This window comes from Aotus nancymaae, unplaced genomic scaffold (assembly GCF_030222135.1).
Source record: "Aotus nancymaae isolate 86718 unplaced genomic scaffold, 86718_ANA_hifiasm-v0.15.2.pri h1tg000046l, whole genome shotgun sequence".
Classification (NCBI taxonomy): domain Eukaryota; kingdom Metazoa; phylum Chordata; class Mammalia; order Primates; family Aotidae; genus Aotus; species Aotus nancymaae.
Window position 1 is genome coordinate 19896297 of NW_026988460.1, and position 14012 is coordinate 19910308.

General features: G+C 46.0%; 1 protein-coding gene across 3 annotated transcripts in view; it reads right to left on the reverse strand.

Moving 5' to 3' along the window:
* SRGAP3 (SLIT-ROBO Rho GTPase activating protein 3) overlaps window positions 1–14012 on the reverse strand; it is a 255614-nt gene that overhangs the window by 7487 nt on the left and 234115 nt on the right. For 2 of the 3 annotated variants that reach the window (XM_012471183.2, XM_012471176.2), the window contains exons 19-21: window positions 6678–6858; window positions 5223–5372; window positions 2822–3149 (exon numbers count right to left, since the gene is read on the reverse strand). In XM_012471183.2, the coding sequence (XP_012326606.2) occupies window positions 2822–3149; window positions 5223–5372; window positions 6678–6858 (659 nt within the window). The remainder of the gene's footprint in view (window positions 1–2821; window positions 3150–5222; window positions 5373–6677; window positions 6859–14012) is intronic. The other variant, XM_021675291.2, reaches the window with a different exon arrangement.

Here is a 14012-nt window from a genome sequence, read left to right on the forward strand (position 1 = left end):
CATCCCTTGCCCCAGAACACCAGCAACTCTAAGAAAGGGTCTTTTGTGCCTTATCCAAAAGGAGGTGCTGTGGGAGCAATTTTCTGCAGGAAGGGAGGGAAGGCAGACCTCTCCCCATCTCTGCTTTGTGCCAGCCCTGCAGTGACACAGCCTGCTTTCCTGGAGCCGAGCTGCCCTGTCATCATCCACTCTGCTTGAAGGAAGCCCCCTACTGACCTCACCACTCTCTATTTGCTCTAGTCCAGCATGAGCTGCAAGGTAAAACTTTAATAAATAAAATGTAATTATTGCCCTTACACCACCATCCCCCTCCCCCTACCCTCCACCACCACTACTCTACCCCAGCAGAGTGAACAGAAAGACAGAAAGCTCAGAGAAAGATCAGCTGGGTTGTTTAGGCTGCAGCCTTGCTTTAGTCCGAGAGGTGATGCTGTGAGTCTCCAGAGCGGAGCTGTAGAGAGGCCCTGTGGGACAAAGTAGGGACTGCGATTGCTTTTCATCTCCTCCCCAATTTGATCTTCCCACTTTTGATGACCATGTTGCAAGTTCCTCAAGCAGCCTCTTTAAGTGGGTTCAAATCTAAATCCTAAGGGACATTTCGAGACCAGAGAATTTTAGGTCACTCCACCTACTACTTAGGATGCTTCAGCTGCCACGTCCCTTTGCAACATGCAAAGTCAAGGGCTCATTAGAGCCAGTGCTGAGGCTGGAAGCTCTCCAGTGGCAGTGGGCTATTTACATATCATTTACCACAATTCCTCATTTGACCTCTGTTGGTGAAAGGGGCTCTTGGATGGCAGCTGTCAAAGTAGAGAGGGTGCAGATCCCTCGGCAAACTGAGAACATATGCAGCAGTCCCCACGTGCATTCTGGGGGCTGGTCTTGCAAAATGCTCCATGAATAAAGGTCAAAGAAGTCTGGGATGTGGGGCATGCCCTGTTTTCTTTTGTGGAGATTCACAATGCACATCTTTTAAAGCAGCGGTCCCCAAACTTTTTGGCACTAGGGACCGTTTTCGTGGAAGACAATTTTTCCACGGACAGGGGTTAGGAAGATGGTTTCGGGATGAAACTGTTCCACTTCAGATCAGGCATTAGATTCTCTTAAGGAGTGCACAACCTAAATCCCTCGCATGCACAGTTCACAATAGGGTTCCTGGCCTATAAGAATCTAATGCCACCGCTGATCTGACAGGACTCGGAGCTCAGTATAATGCTGGTGACCCCTGCTCACCTCCTGCTGTGCAGCCTGGTTCTTAATAGGCCACAGACCCATCCATGGCCTGGGGGTTGGGGACAGCTCCTTTAAAGGTTTTATAAGGGTCTTATAGATAAGCCACTCAACTCTGTCAGAGCAGCATTCCACAAACCTTGCTGACCACAGAACATGTATTCCCTATGCACCCCCTAGCATCCTGTGGAACTACTCTGCTGTGAGACCTACTTTCAGAAACAGTGCTCTAGACTGCATTTCCTTCTTTACGTAAAGAGCCCTGGGGCAGGCCTCAGGCAGCCCATCCCCTATCATAACTGGTAGAACTTTCTAGACTGGTAGAGTTTCCAGATGATGGTGGGTGCTAGGGTGATGTTCCCACAAGTATGGGTGAACTAGCAGCTGGCATGCCTCCTTGAAAGGCAGTGATCTTCAGGGACCCCTTGGGAGTGAGCATGGGGCCAAGTTAGAGCCTGCTGGTGTGAACAGGAGTACTCATTGCTAGGTGAGCTGTTTCTGTGTTGTGTATTCCCTGGAAATTCTGCCTGGCCTCCTCTAGAACACAGCTCACAGCTCCCCACCTTTCCTCCTCCTCCTTTTGAACAGGGATGCAAAGGTCACTCTCCACAGAATTCTCACAGACCAGAAGGTTCTGATTGTCTCTGTTGCCTTACATGGGAGAGAACACTAGGCAGAGGGTACATAATGGGCCCCCACACTAAATTCTAGAGACAAAAAAAAGGGGAAACTTTTCAAAATGTGATAGAACTGTCAAAAACACATGAAACCAGCCATGCAAATTGTTAAACCAATCACGGTTCTAGTCATTTGGCAAATGTAAAAATCATATAGATTTTTCATCCAAATACAACCAAACCAAAACAAACAAATAAAAAACTAACTCTCTAAGCACTTGAGAAGAACCTGGAACATTCTTCTCTTGCAGCTTCAGCTGTTTAGCTCTGCTTACCCTTTGGGTCTCAGGTCAAGTCCTTCCCAGAGAAGTCTCTCCCTGCCTAGGTGCAATCCTCATATTTTAGGCTCTTAAAATACTGTGGACTACTCCTTAAAGGCATCCAACGCAACCACTATTTCACAGCTGTGTGTGTGTATTGGTTGATATCTCTTTCTTCTCTAAACTGTAAGCTCCATGTGGGCAGGGCCTGAGTCCATTTTAGGTCTTCACTGTACTGTTGGTGGCTACCATGGTGATGGCCACACAACAGATGTTCAATCAATATTTGTCAAGGAATGAATAGATGAATGAACAGAGAAATGAATGAATGAGTGAATTAATGAATAACTGAACCATATCATTCTGTGTAATGACCTGCCATTACCCCAACTCCATAATGTGGTCAATGCCCTCTCCAGCCCTGGACACTGGGGCTGTTCAGCCTTTATAGGAACCCTAGCAGTGGCTGCCCCCAACCAGTCTCCACTCCCAAGGGAAGCCCAGTATGGGACAGGGAAGCCACTCATTCTCCTGTTCTCTGGCTTAGCCGTGAGCCTGGCATAAAGGCCAAGGTGACTCCCCGCTCCACGGATTCCCACCCCACGGCCCTGTGGGGCTCTTGGCTGCCCAGCCTGCCTTCCTGCTGGCCCTTACTTCTGCCAGGGCCTCGGCCTCCAGGGACTTGTGGTCCCCTAGGCTGCTGTGCCTGGTGGAACCGCAGGTCGACCTCATCGAGTGCCCTTCAGAGAGCACCTTCTTGTCAGGGTAGTTGATGCTGCCAGCGCTCCCGAACGTCGCCATCCTCCGCTTCTCAGGGCTCTCGATCCTCCCCCGGTTGAGGGGGATTTTGTGGGGGCTGCTGGGGCAGGCAGCAGCCCGGGGTGGCGTGTCTATGCTGGGGCCCAGGCCCCGGGGTGGGCTGTGTGTGTCGCCCCCACTTCGGCGTCTGGGGATGGCTGCTCCATCAGATCGTAACCGCACTCTGCAAAGGAGCCAGGGGGCGAAGGGCATGGGGTAGAGGTCAAGCCTGGCAAGTCTCAGAATGGGTGAGCCAACCCCATGCCACACACTACATGCTATTCTAAGGAGCGGGTACAGTAAAGCCTCATTCAGCCAGACCCCACAATTCCACAATGAAAGGCCTGGCCCAGCACACAGCTCACCAGCAGTGGGAGGTCTAATGTGCAAACACAAAGACATTTGGAGCACAGTGCTTCCAGGCCACAGGCAGCAGTGCTGCCAATGGCAAGATGCATCTGGTCTACATGCTAAGTCAAGGCCTACAGGATTCCAACCCTGGAAATGCTTTGGTGATGGTTAATGGGGCTCATGATACCTTCTGAAACAGTTCAGACATATCCGTGATTCTGAGGGGCTCCTAACTGGTCTGAAGCTTTGAGGCTTGACTGTACCAAAGTAACCAGCACCCTTCAAGCACAGGAGGGGTCCCCTGGGAACTAAAGACATTCTGACATTGCCACCCAACCCCCAATCTCTCCAGAAGAGGGCTCGTTTTATGAGGCTCTTTTGGATCTTGGAAAACTAGTCATTCAAGAGTAAACACTGCATGGCTGGACAGCCCTTTTGTGCATTTGAATACCTTTCCCAACTCAGGGAGGCTCTGCTGCAGGGAAAAGGGGAGTAGGGTGTGTTTCAGGAGGGTGAGTTCTTGCTCTGTGTCTGCCACATGCTTTCCTGTGTCCTCTCTCAATCCCACTTTATTAATCTGTTAAGTGGGTGTAAGTAGGATCCTTTGCCCACCCTTTACCTTTGCTTCATGTGGGTTTAAAAGCACCTTGAAGATAAGAGGTTCTATACATAGGAGATGTTGCTGCATCCTACAGAGGTCATCAAAGAGTCTGAAGGGAGGGGAGGCTAGAAGTGGTGAGCAGGGACGGAGAGGGACCATGTGCTGGGAATGGATTATGACTAGGGACCAGCAGTGATTATCCTAGTGCCACCAGCCAAGCTAAGCAGTGTTTGTGGGTGCCCCAACAGGACCAAAGCATAGCTACTGGAGAGGAAGCAGTATGTAGAAAGAAATAACAAGAATGAGGAGGGCAAGGGAAGGACGAGGGAGAGGAAAAGAGAGGCAGAAGATATATGGTCCTCCGAGAAGTCAGGGGACCAAAACTTTTTGTCTACCTACCCCAGCCTTCCACTTCCCTGCCCTTCCCAATTCTACCATAGTGCCCTGAGCTATCTGCTGAACTGAACAGGATTTGCAGAGAAGAGGAATCAGGACTTTTGCTGAAATAAATTCATAAATTGTGTGTTCCCACTGTGACTGATTTTTTTGGGGGGGTCTATCTGCAAATCCCCACATGTGTGGGTTGATCGCATGACCCCTCCACTGAAAAAAACATGGAATATGACATTTTGAGAGTGTGACTAACAAGGCAATGAGAAACTGTCAGTTTTGCTTCGCATTTCTTATTTCCTCATTAATTTTTTAAAATAACCAAATACTTTGGATTATACCTGTTCTCAGAATGATGTGCACACCTCCTAGTCTGGTAGAAAGGTCACGTGACACAGCCTGGCCCACACATAGGGAGTGAAGAAATTGGCAATATTGCTCCCACCAAATAAGTAGGTGGAGTCGAGTGTCAATTTCCTTCAACACATGAGTAGGTGTTAGTTTTCTGTTTATGTAGTGCATTTTAGGGAATATGTGAGCTTTACATTTTTAAATATAACAACTCAGGTCTACAACAGAAAGCTGGAAGGAGGTGCAGGAACTAGAGAGAGGAAGGAAAAATACTTGCCAATTTGTATCTCTCTCACACACGTTATTATTTTCAATAGAAAAGCACTGAGTTCCCAACACATGTCTTTCCTCCTCCTCTTCCTCCCTGCAAGGCAGGCTGGATGGTTTTATACCTGGCCTTCTTGGGCCAATGCCAGCCGGCCCGCCCAGTGTGCCCATCACATCTTATGGGGAACAGGGTGCTGCAGTAGCCTCCTTCTCTCCTCCCTGCCCTTGTGCTTCTCCCAAATCAGACATGAGCAGGCTTGGCACTAGGAGGGAAAAAAATGAATCCCTGTTTCCTACCGGCCCATCACCCCCCCAAAGCCGTAATCCGAGATGTGCTCCGTGGGGGACTGGAGGTCGTTTTTGGAAGAGGCCTTGTCATCCAGCAGTGGCCCACTGCTAGCCTCGCTGTCAGCCTTCTGGCTCAGGCTGTCGGAGAAGGCATCATCCCTGGGGAGAAGACAGACGTGAATTGGAGGGGCCTTCCCTGGAGAACCCAGCATATACAAGCCTCCCTGATACGTGTCTGAGGGGCCGAATTATCACACTTTATGGTTACATTGTGCCCACAGCGCTTGCTGAGCCACTGCCCATGGGCGCCTTCCCACCGCACATGCCCACTGCAACACTGTTTCTGCAGCAGGGACCGTCTTCTGTCCCACACCTACCCCCTCCTTTTTTCTCTTCTAGTTTCATTCCCAGGCAGCTCCAGGCTAAGACAAGCTAAATACAGCAGGGTGTGTTGGAGAAATGCGGGGATGGAGTCCGCAGGCCTAGCACCGAGGGCTGAGTGCTGAGTCTCTGTGTGACTCTGTGGGAAATGGCTTGGGGCTAAGCAAGGGAGGAAGAAGCTGCCTCTGCCCCTACCTCCCCACTCAGGGCTTGGGCCATTGTGAGATGGCTCACAAGCTTGCTGGGGTGCCCTGCCAGGCTCCTTCCATGTTCCTCTGCCGTTGTGACTTGTCCCTGGCCTCAGAGGTCTCGGGACATCAGGAGGCTGCCAAGGGCCCTCCACTATGGCATTCCTCTGGCAGTCTGCTTGGCCCTGGCCTATTCTCTGGCTGAGATCTCCTCTCTCCCATCAAAATGTGGGTTTTTGATCCCCTAACCTTGAGGCTTAGCTTGCGGCCCCTAACCTTGAGGCTTAGCTTGTGGCTGCAACTATGGTACATCTGTTCTGCTGAGCCTGACCAGAGCTCCCGGGGAATATGTGCACTGGAATCTTCCATGGCTTTCAAATGAATGGAAAGTGCAGACTTTCTGTTGTAAGACTAGGCATTTGGGACGCAGGGCTCTTTTTTGTTAACCCCTGAAATTATTTTTTAAAAAATAGAAACCTATTAATCAGAAACAAGGGCATGGTTGTTTCTGCCCATCCCCTAAGAGAGCTACCTCTGGAGTATAGAACAGTAGGCAGGGGAGGCCTAGAAGGTGAAGGCACATGGCAGGAACCCCTGGATACTGAAAGCCATGGTGGGTGATGGACACCCTGGAGGCTGTCAGCTGCATCAGGATGCAGGCCAGGGTCACTCAACACTGTCTCTGTGTCCTCAGAAGGAGGAGCAATTTGTGTATCTGTTAAGTGGATCACCATTTAAAGGGAAGTTAGATATTACCCATTCTTACAGAAGACCAAGCATATGGTATTAAGGAGAACAAATCGCTGGCATACAAGTTAGCACTCCCCTATGGTGCCCATTCCAGATATCACTAATGTATTTCAGCATTTTTCACAGAAGTCCCGACTCCACTCACATGTCCTGTACAACTATGTACTGATGGGGGATGAGTCCATCCACGCCATTGTGCCGGCCCTCCCACCAGTCCTCCGAGGCGCGGTGGTACAGGAGCAGCGAGGCCCCTTTCTTGAAGGACAGCTCACGCGGGGACCGCCCCATGTAGTCAAACTTGGCGATTGCCTCAATCTGCTCCACTTCTGGAAGGAAAGCAAGGGAAAAAACGTCTCTGAGTCAGCAGAGGGGCAGCTCCGGAATCTCATTCAGATGGCCCTGGCTTCTCTGGGAAACGACAGACAGCACAGCTAATGAGAACATGGACAGAACGCCTGGTGGGCTGGGGCTTGGGACCCTGGGGTCCTAGACTCAGATCCATTCTCTACTCTGCGACCTCAGGCAAACCATCAAACCTTTCAAAATGTAAAGAGAGGGCTGACACCCTCATTTTCCACTGCCCTTCTTGTTCTCCACTTTTTAATGCTCATTAAGACAAAATTGTAGAATTTTCTTCTACCCCTTAACACAAGTTCTATTAATATTTCTATGTTTCCATGAGCCCTTTTCTTATCATTTGTAATACTTTTAGTCATTTTTAATCTTTTGAGAGGCCACATTGTGCACGCGGACTCTCATCTGTGCAAAATTGGATACAGGATTTTTAAGGATACCCAGAGTCTTCAAAGCTCATTGTTAAGGACTGAATTGTGTCTCCCCCAAATCTATATGTTGAAGCCCTCACCCCAATGTGACTGTATTTAAGATAGAGCCTTTAATTAATGTAAATGAGGTGATTAAAGTTAAATGAGGTCCTAATGGTGGGGGCATAATCCTATGGCTAGTGTCTTTATAAGAAGAGGAAGAGAGGCTGGGCACGGTGGTTCATGCCTCTAAGCCCAACACTTTGGGAGGCTGAGGCTGGAGAACACTTGAGTCCCGGAGTTTGAGACCAGCCTGGGCAACACAGTGAGACCTCATCTCCAAACATTTTTGTTTTGATTAGCTGGGCATGGTGGCATGTGCCTGTGGTGCTAGCCACTCTACGGGGTGAGGCAGGAGGATCACTTGAGCCCAGGAGGTTGAGGCTGCAGTGAACCATGATCACACCACTGTACTCCAACCTTGGAGACAGAGCAAGACACTGTCTCCAAACAAACAAACAAATAAACAAACAAAAGTTCTTGTACAAAAGTGCCTAGTTTAGTACAGATATTCATCGGGTATTCAGCTGACACCAGCTATCATGACTGTGATTATAATTATTAATGGATTTGGCCTATGGGATGGCTCCAGAGAAGAGATGTAAACTGCACAGAATTTAAGTGGTTTGCCTAAAACCATACAGCTAATGATATTTGTGGAAGACTTTGTGGGGAGTAGGGGACTGTGCCTATAATTTATTTCACCTGTGTTACAGTTTCTACTCTAAGAAGTGTCCATATGTGGTAGAAAACTGATTTTGTATAGGTATTAATGTTTTAATATTTTAAAGTAAACATAAAGATGTTTAACATCATAATTCTTTTTTTATTTTAATAGAACAAAAGAGTAACAAAAGCAATCTCTGCTCTCTCTAGCCTGCAGATAGCTTCCCCATGCTGAGCTTTTTTGGGGCTCTCTATCTGCTCCATTCATTGTGAATAATCTTGTCTTCATCGATCTGTTCATCCACCTGTCCATCACATAATTAAGCTCAGAACATTTGGTTTTATCACTTTCTAGTTGCGTGACCTTGGGATACTTAGCTTTTCTTTCTATGCTCCAGTTTCCTCATCCGTTAAATGGAAATGGTAATAACAGAACCTATCTTACAGAGTTATTAGAAGGATTAAATGAGTTAATATACATGAAGTGCTTGCAGCAGCGTCTAGCACATTGTACTCTATAAGAGTTATGCACATGTTGTTACCAGAGGCTGGTGCACTTCTAAGGGCCACGGGTGGCATGGAAAGTCAAACAGCAGGAGGAGGAAACTCCATGGTTCACTCCCCATCACTTTCCACCACACACATTCACCAGGGCTCCCCTCTGGAAGCAACTGGCTTGAGAAGACTGTGCTTGTGGCCCCATGAGATGCAGTGGCTTTGGGATGTATTTAGTTTTTAGTGACTCAGGCAGCCTTCTACAGGGAGTAGGCCTCCAACAGTCAAATCAGTTTCCCCAGCTATTCTTTAAATGCTATTCTAACCTAGGTGATGAGAGAGAAGGAAGGAGGGAAGGAAGTGGGGAAATGACAGCACCACTAAATGGGTCAAATTAGTTCAGATCTTGACTCAGAGTCACATTCTCAGTAAAACAAAGAGATCTTGGTACTTCCCTCTGCAGCATCTTTGAATCTCACATTCAGCCATGTGCTAGAACTGCCCGGTAGCCCATCTGCCTGCCTCGCTTCAAGAGTCAGGAAGGCCAGAGGGTCTGCAAGGGCAGGAGCTGAGTCCAGATAGCTGCGTGCTCCTGGTTTCACCCAGGGACTTCCTCTGACCCAGATTTCTCACACTGAGAAAGGCGCTGACCTAAGCAGAGGTTTTCTGATGCTCAGAGGGGTTTAGAGGGGCTGCCTCTGGTTCCTCATTTCTGCCTTTACCATCACCAGAGCCTCTAGCAGTCACTGGATAGTATTCTGAAGTTGAAAGAGTGGGGCAGCAGGGGGAGTAGAAAATGTGAGGGAAAGAATAGAAAGGACAGGGCGGAATCTCCAGCTCAGAGAAAGTACGTGTGTTTTCAAATGTCATTACATAAGTATGTGTGGTGGAAACAGTAATAACAGCTCCCATTGATTACTAAGTCTGTTATTTGGGCTTCTCGTGCCTGAAACAGAGTATGTGTTTCTCCCCCTCATCACTCTCCCACACTCTGTTACCCAAACTTACTTCATTCCCTCATCTTCCCCATCTCAGGAAACAGAACTGCTGTCTACCTGCTCACCCAGGCCAATGCCCTGGCATGCTCTGCACACCTCATCCATTAGTGACTCCTTCAGACTGTCCCCTGGATCTGACCATGGCTTGCCACCTCCCATGCCACCCTCTTCACTTTCAGACTTGTTAGGTAGAGCCGCTTCTCCCCACAGAAGCCTAGAGGGTCCTTTACAATAACAAATCAGATCATGAAACTCCCCTGTTCAAAATCCTCCAAAGGCTTCCCATGGAGCTTAGAACAAAACCCCAGAGTCTTCCCACTGCTCATAAGACCCTCCAGGATCTCAGTCGCAGAGACCTCTGAGACCTCATCTTCTCTGCCTCTCTTTCTCCTTCACTAGCTCAATCTGCTCTTGCCTCACTAACCTTCCTGATGTTTTTCCTCCAACATCCTAGTATGACATTTTTCAAACACAAAGTAAAATTGAAAGAATTTCACAGTGAACATGCATGGAACACCACTAAATTCTACTATGCACATTTTATTACGCTAGATTTATCAGATATCTACCCACTCCTCCAACTAACCATCTTATTTTTAAATGAATTTTGAATTAAGTTACAAACATGAGTATACTTTATCTCTAAACACTTCAGCATAAATATTCATAGAGCTTTCTTTTTTCTTTTTTCTGTCACCCAGGCTAGAGTGCAGTGGTGCAATCATGACTCACTGCAGCCTGAACCTCCTGAGATCAAGCAATTCTCCCACCTCAGCCTCCTGAGTAGCTGGGACCACAGGCACATGCCACCATGCCCAGCTAATTTTTTAAAATTTTTTGTAGCAGTGGGGGTCTCACTATGTTGCCCAGGCTGGTCTTGAAATTCTGGACTTGAGTGATCCTCCTGCCTTGGCCTCCCAAAGTGCTGGAATTACAGGCGTGAGCCAACACTCCCCAGCTACAGAGCCTTCGTGATGCTTTTAAAACATGACAAGTATCTTCCTGTTCCTTTGATGTGTATATTTATGTGTTTGTGGTGTGTGTGTGTGTGTATTTCTTTTCTTTTCTACTATATTCTGACTCCTAGAACAAACCCTGGGACAAACAGGCACTCAATACATATTTATTGCTTGCATAAACAAATTAAGCTTTTACTGGTGCCAAGTGTTCTACTCTCATGATCACATTCATCCCATAACAACATTTGAGGCACTACCCTCATTTCATAGATGAGGAAACTGAAACTGGGTTGAATGATGGGCCTAGGTTGGGTCACACCAGTAGATACAGCGATGAGCTAACATCCGAGCCCAGGTCCCAGACATCATTAATAGAGGCTTCTAGGTGTTTCTGAATTGTGCTAAGCTTATTTCTGCCACAGGGTCTTTGCATCTGTATAGTGTAAATGTGACTATATAGATATACAATGCTCTATGTTTGATGCAGTTCAACTCCTTGTGTGTTGACAGACTAATTATACCAGGTAAGGACCCCATGGGCTCTATAGTGAGGGAAGAGATGAACAGGCCAGCCCCTGAGCTTAGAGGAGAAGTTGAGACTGTCTCAGTAGGGGCCTGGCTGGAGTCACACTTTAGGAAAATCACTCCAGTGGCAAAGCAGAGCAGTGGAAGGATCGGAGGGGAGAGGCTGGAGGCAGCAGTTGTTCAAAGGCTGCCTCACTGGTCCAGCCTCTGAACTAGCATGGGCTAGACATGGGCTTTTCTGGAGATGAAAAGACATGTTGAAGCTTTGCTTTTATTTCAGAATCTGAAGGTTGGACATTTATCCTTCTCTACCCATCACTCAATAGAAAGCTCAAATTCCTCTCTCTAGCCATGTCATTCCAGAGAATTCTTTTACAGGTCATGAATCCTGCCTGCATGAAAGAGGGGATGGCTCCATTCCTCTCAATACCACTTCATGTCCCCCTGCCCACCCCATCTCCTACTTAATCCCCAGAAGTGAGAGCACTAATCTCATGCAACCAGTTTACTAGAGGCCAAGTCACTGTGTCAAAGGTTGGGAATGTGGGTGTACCTTCTCTTCTCCCTCATCCTCCCTGTAATGAGAGTAATGGCATAAGCCAGGGTCTGTATACAGAGTCCCTCTTTTCTCCCCTTCTTACTCATGACCTTGGGTTCTTTCTTTGCATTCAGTGGAGGTACCAGCTGACATTGGGATTTAGATTTGATTTAAAAGTAAAGGAGTGAGATTCTTCTGGGGTGACAGCATGAAGAGCTCCCCAGGGAAACTCAAGAAAAAATATAAAAAGAAAAAGAAAACAATATTTCAAGCCCCTGGAAATGGTCCTAAGGGCAAAAAGCAAATGAAGAGTCATCTATTCAAGAAAATCTATAAAAATTTAATAAGAAAACTGAAAATCTCTGGTATTTGAACCAAGACTGCTCCCTCCCTCTACTCCTGCTCCAAGCTTAGGGAGATGGAGGCTCCAATTCAGACTACTACAGCCAAGAACACAGGGATTCGTCTCCCTTTACCACCTTCTAGTCATAGGGCTTTCTTCTTGGAAGGAGCAGGAGCTCAGTGATTCTCATCCTGCTCCCAGTTACCTGTTGCTGAGGCTAATTCCCAAGTGAGTGGAGTGGAGAGAACAGGGCTTCATTCTTCCATACAATCCCTACTCATGGAATGGTGGCTGTACTTTGGGCATGGCACCACTGAAAATGTGGGGGTTCTCTCACCCTTACCCCAGCTTGTGAGGTGGTGGTTATATGGCGGGAGAGGTAAGTTAAGAGGATCTCTGGCTGCCCCTCCACAAAGTGCTCAATGGGATCATCACTCAGAAGATGCCATTGTCTCCATCCCCAGCCCCAGAGTCTTGGCTCAGAGATTTTTCCATAGGGGAGAAGCATCCTGTAAAACAGATAGCTCCTAATTTTGTCCCAGAGGAACTGACTTCAGTTGCAACAGAGCTTGGAGAAGTTCAAGCCTAAGGGTACTCTTAAGTACAATGGAGGTTGTGTTGAAGGGCAATCCAGTGATGGTTCATGAATTTAATGAATATAGAAGATAGACTATAAGCCAGATAGTTAGCAGAGGAAAACCAGGGAATAAGACAGCCAGGAGAAGTATTCCTAGGATCAACACAAATATAAAACACCAACATCAGGAACTATCCCTACAAAGTGGACAGAATTTGAATGGATTAATTTGTAGAGCAATTTAGAACCATGAGCACTGTTGAAAGAATAGCAACCATCCAGCAATTAGTGGAGATTAGCAGTTATAAAGGATCAGGGAAAAAGAACTCTACCAAAACCACTATCATCTCAGGGAAAGAGAACCCTACCAAAACCACTGTCATCCCACAGAGTAACATTTCCGCATATCACTGAAATTAAGCTAGTATAAATAGAAGCTCATTCAAATAAGATGCATATGGTAAACCTTAGAGAAACTACTAAAAACAACTCAAAAATAGTAAGATCAGAATACTGGTTGTCAGAGGCTAGGAAGGGAGGTGAGGGGAGAAGGGGAGAGATTGTTCAACAGGCACAATGTTAGAGTTAGAAAGGATAAATAAGTTCTGGTGTTCTATTTTACAGTAGGATGACTATAGTGAACAATAATGTATTACATGTTTCAAAACAGCTGGAAGAGAGGAGATTTGAAATGCTCATAGCACAAAGAAACAATAAATTTATAAGGTGATGAATATACTGCTTACCCAGATTTAATCATTACATAATGTATGCATGTATTACAATATCACATTGTATCCAATAAATATGTCCAATTATCTATCCATCAAAAATAAAATAAAATCTTTAAAAATAACTCAAAAATATAGTGAAAAAATCATTAAGGAAGTTTAAATACTATATTAGAAAATATTCACTGAATACTATATTAGAAAATAGGCAAAAGAAAGCAAGAAAGAAGGAATAGAGGAACAAAAATATACGAGACATCTAGAAAACAAAAAGTAAAATGGCAGACATAAATCCAACTATATAAACAATAATACTAAATGCAAATGGATTAAACAATGCAATTAAAATGCAGAGATTATCAGACTGGATAAAACAACATAACTTAACTGTATGCTGTCTACAAAAGACACACTTTAGATTCAAAGATACAATTAGAGTGAAAGTGAAAGGATGGAAACAATAAATTATGGAAACTTGAGCCACAGGAAAGCTAGAATGACTATATTAATATCGACAAAATGGACTTTAAAACTAAAAATATTGCTAGAGATAAACAGCAGCATTTCATGATAAAAATTTTGATCTATCACGATAAAAACAATTATAAACAAAATACACCTAATAAAAGAGAAGAAAAATACATGAAGCAAAAATTGACAAAAAAAAAAAGAAGAAATAAACAGGCAATTCAAAAATAATTGTTGGAGACTTCAATATCCAACTCTCAATAACGGACAGAACAACTAGACAGAAGATCAAAGATGAACTAGAAGACTTAAACAACACTATAAACCAACCAGACCTAACAGGCATCTGTAGAACA